Raw genomic sequence first — 3,061 nt, forward strand, 5'->3', positions numbered from 1 at the left:
ATGACTGCGGGCTTCAGCAAGCAGCTCCTCTGGCATAGTGGAGAGACCTCTGATGGAAACTGGCAGGGGAGCCAAGATAAAGCCAGGTTTCCAATTAACCAGCAAACTTCAAACTGACTGAGTCTTCCGAAGATCACTTTAAGATTTACATTCCAAAACCGTCATACACTGAATCTAAATTTTAAGAAAAAAAAAAAGGGGGGTATCGTTTTCCTAGAGCTCTTTAGTTTCTTATGAATGAAATATAAGTGAGCAACATATACTGGAATAGCTTTTATTGGATCACGGAAATTTTATTTTGGGTTCTGACCTAAGACATCTCTCTTTACTCAAAGTTTGCAGATGCCTTTTATTTTCCCTGACCACACATTAACCCAAGCTAACTAAACCGGAATTCTTTCATGCATTGAGATCAAAATGATATTTTAATTTGTTTTCTTTATTTGTTTTAATTTAAATAAGCTAAAAAGCGACCTGAAACCGAAGTTAGCCTCCTCGCTGCCCCTCCATACAAATATCTACCTTCTATTTATTTTCTGCCACTAACAGCCTTGTAGTCTCCGGGAGGGGGGAAAGGGTTAACTAAAAGAGCCGCTGCCACTCTGAGCTAGGCAGCCAATGGAGCCTAAAGATTGATTCACTTCCTGCTTGGGTCTCACTGAAACTCCCGAGCTTCGCCAGCCTAATTTGGAAAGCGAGCTCGGCCTCCCGCACCACCATTGGCTGTGTTTATGCCTGGCCAGGCCAAGTCGCACTGCGATTGGCCTCGGCGGGTGCCGGTAACCCGCGCTAGCGGCTTTGGTTCCCCCGCACCATAGATGTCAAAGGCTGAAGCTGCTCCCTTTGCCACATTATAACTAGTAGAGGATCCTCATCGACCATGGCCACAGCTGCCTCGAATCCCTACAGCATTCTCAGTTCCAGCTCCCTCGTCCATGCGGACTCCGCGGGCATGCAGCAGGGAAGTCCTTTCCGCAATCCTCAGAAACTTCTCCAAAGTGACTACTTGCAGGGAGTTCCCAGCAATGGGCATCCCCTCGGGCATCACTGGGTGACCAGTCTTAGCGACGGGGGCCCGTGGTCCTCCACATTGGCCACCAGCCCCCTGGACCAGCAGGACGTGAAGCCGGGACGTGAAGATCTGCAACTGGGCGCAATCATCCATCACCGCTCGCCGCACGTAGCCCACCACTCGCCCCACACTAACCATCCGAACGCCTGGGGAGCGAGCCCGGCTCCAAACTCGTCCATCACGTCCAGCGGCCAACCCCTCAATGTGTACTCGCAGCCAGGCTTCACCGTGAGCGGTATGCTGGAGCACGGGGGACTCACTCCACCACCAGCTGCTGCCTCCACACAGAGCCTGCATCCAGTGCTCCGGGAGCCTCCAGACCATGGTGAGCTGGGCTCGCACCACTGCCAGGACCACTCCGATGAAGAGACTCCAACCTCTGATGAGTTGGAACAGTTCGCCAAACAATTCAAACAAAGAAGAATCAAGTTGGGCTTCACGCAAGCCGACGTGGGGCTGGCACTGGGCACACTGTATGGCAACGTGTTCTCGCAGACTACCATCTGCAGGTTCGAGGCCTTGCAACTGAGCTTCAAGAACATGTGCAAGCTGAAACCGCTACTAAATAAGTGGCTGGAGGAGGCTGATTCATCCACAGGAAGCCCGACCAGCATTGACAAGATCGCTGCTCAGGGCCGCAAACGCAAGAAGCGAACCTCCATCGAGGTGAGTGTCAAGGGCGTACTGGAAACGCATTTCCTCAAGTGTCCCAAGCCTGCAGCGCAGGAGATCTCCTCGCTGGCAGACAGTCTCCAGTTGGAGAAAGAAGTGGTGCGTGTCTGGTTCTGTAATAGAAGACAAAAAGAAAAAAGAATGACTCCGCCAGGGGATCAGCAGCCACACGAGGTTTATTCGCACACGGTGAAAACAGACGCGTCCTGCCATGATCTCTGACTGGAGGAAGCAAGGAGGTGGCCCGCTGCACTGGGAGCAGTGCTGATACAATTCTCTCTTTACCTTCCTTTCAGCATTACATCCTTTATTGTTGCTATCTCTCTAGCTTGCTAGCTCTTCTTTTCTTTCACAGGGGTTTCTAACTTCTTATGACTTATGTTAAGAAAAGAAACACACACACAAACACACACACACACACACACACGCGCGCAGGCAAACACGCGCGCGCGCGCGCACACACACACACACACAGACACACACGCGGGTGCGCGCGCACACACACACACACACATTCGGGCTTCTCAACTCTGAAACACAGTTATATTAAGAAGTCCAGGTGGGGACCCTGTATTCCCTGCTGCCAGGACAATTTCCCTCCAACCTTTTTCTGCTGATCAATATATATTGTTTACTCTGAGTAAAATTTGTTTGGTTGCTCCTCTCTAAGAAGGGCAAGGAGCTGGGTAACGGGTGGGGGGCGGGGGAGGGTGGGAAGACAGATGTGTGCCTATGAATAACCTTTCAGCGCCTTGGTTATAGCAGCTGTATTTCAGGTGAAATCTGTTTTACAATAGACTAGTTTTGCATTTTTTTAAAACTTCTATAGCGTTTCTAATTGTCTGCAGTGTTTTACTACAAGCTGTACACAATATTTGTGAGATAATTTGTATCTAATCGACCACTCCACATTATTATTGCTATTATTATTATTTCTTCATTGAGCTGATGGGTTTTTAATTGCTTAAAAAGGGAGGGGAGGCTGGAAGGAGGAGAGAGAAAAATGCTCACCTCCTGCACTCCCACACTTGAGGAGAGGATATGGTGGAGAAAGTTGTTGATGTTTCTATTCCCCCCACCCCCCGGGACTGAGTGCCTATATGGGCAGAACAAGCAAACTGAATGGGTTTGCAAAGTAGCCTGAAGGCTATTTCGCTGCTTTTTTGCCCCCTCCCCCGACTTTCACGGAACTGTGGAGCCCTGGAAGGCTTCCACGGCACAGATCCCGGTGCCCCAGAAGAATTCAGCTGTGGCGCGAAGAATGGGGTGTGAGCGACCAGAAGGATTCTGAATTCACCAAGGTCGTGAATGCCTGTG

General features: G+C 50.1%; 1 protein-coding gene across 1 annotated transcript; it reads left to right on the plus strand.

Moving 5' to 3' along the window:
* The first annotated feature begins 811 nt into the window (after positions 1–811).
* Positions 812–2,180, plus strand: Pou3f4 (POU class 3 homeobox 4). The gene has a single exon (XM_021153912.2). It carries the CDS (start codon positions 881–883, stop codon positions 1,964–1,966), a length of 1,086 nt encoding a protein of 361 aa, XP_021009571.1. The 5' UTR covers positions 812–880; the 3' UTR covers positions 1,967–2,180.
* Positions 2,181–3,061: the final 881 nt, after the last annotated feature.

This window comes from Mus caroli, chromosome X (assembly GCF_900094665.2).
Source record: "Mus caroli chromosome X, CAROLI_EIJ_v1.1, whole genome shotgun sequence".
NCBI classification, from domain to species: Eukaryota; Metazoa; Chordata; class Mammalia; order Rodentia; family Muridae; genus Mus; species Mus caroli.

What these genes read in the sequence shown, in the direction of transcription:
- Pou3f4 (XM_021153912.2), top strand. Translation starts at nt 881, where the DNA reads ATGGCCACAGCTGCCTCGAATCCCTACAGCATTCTCAGTTCCAGCTCC.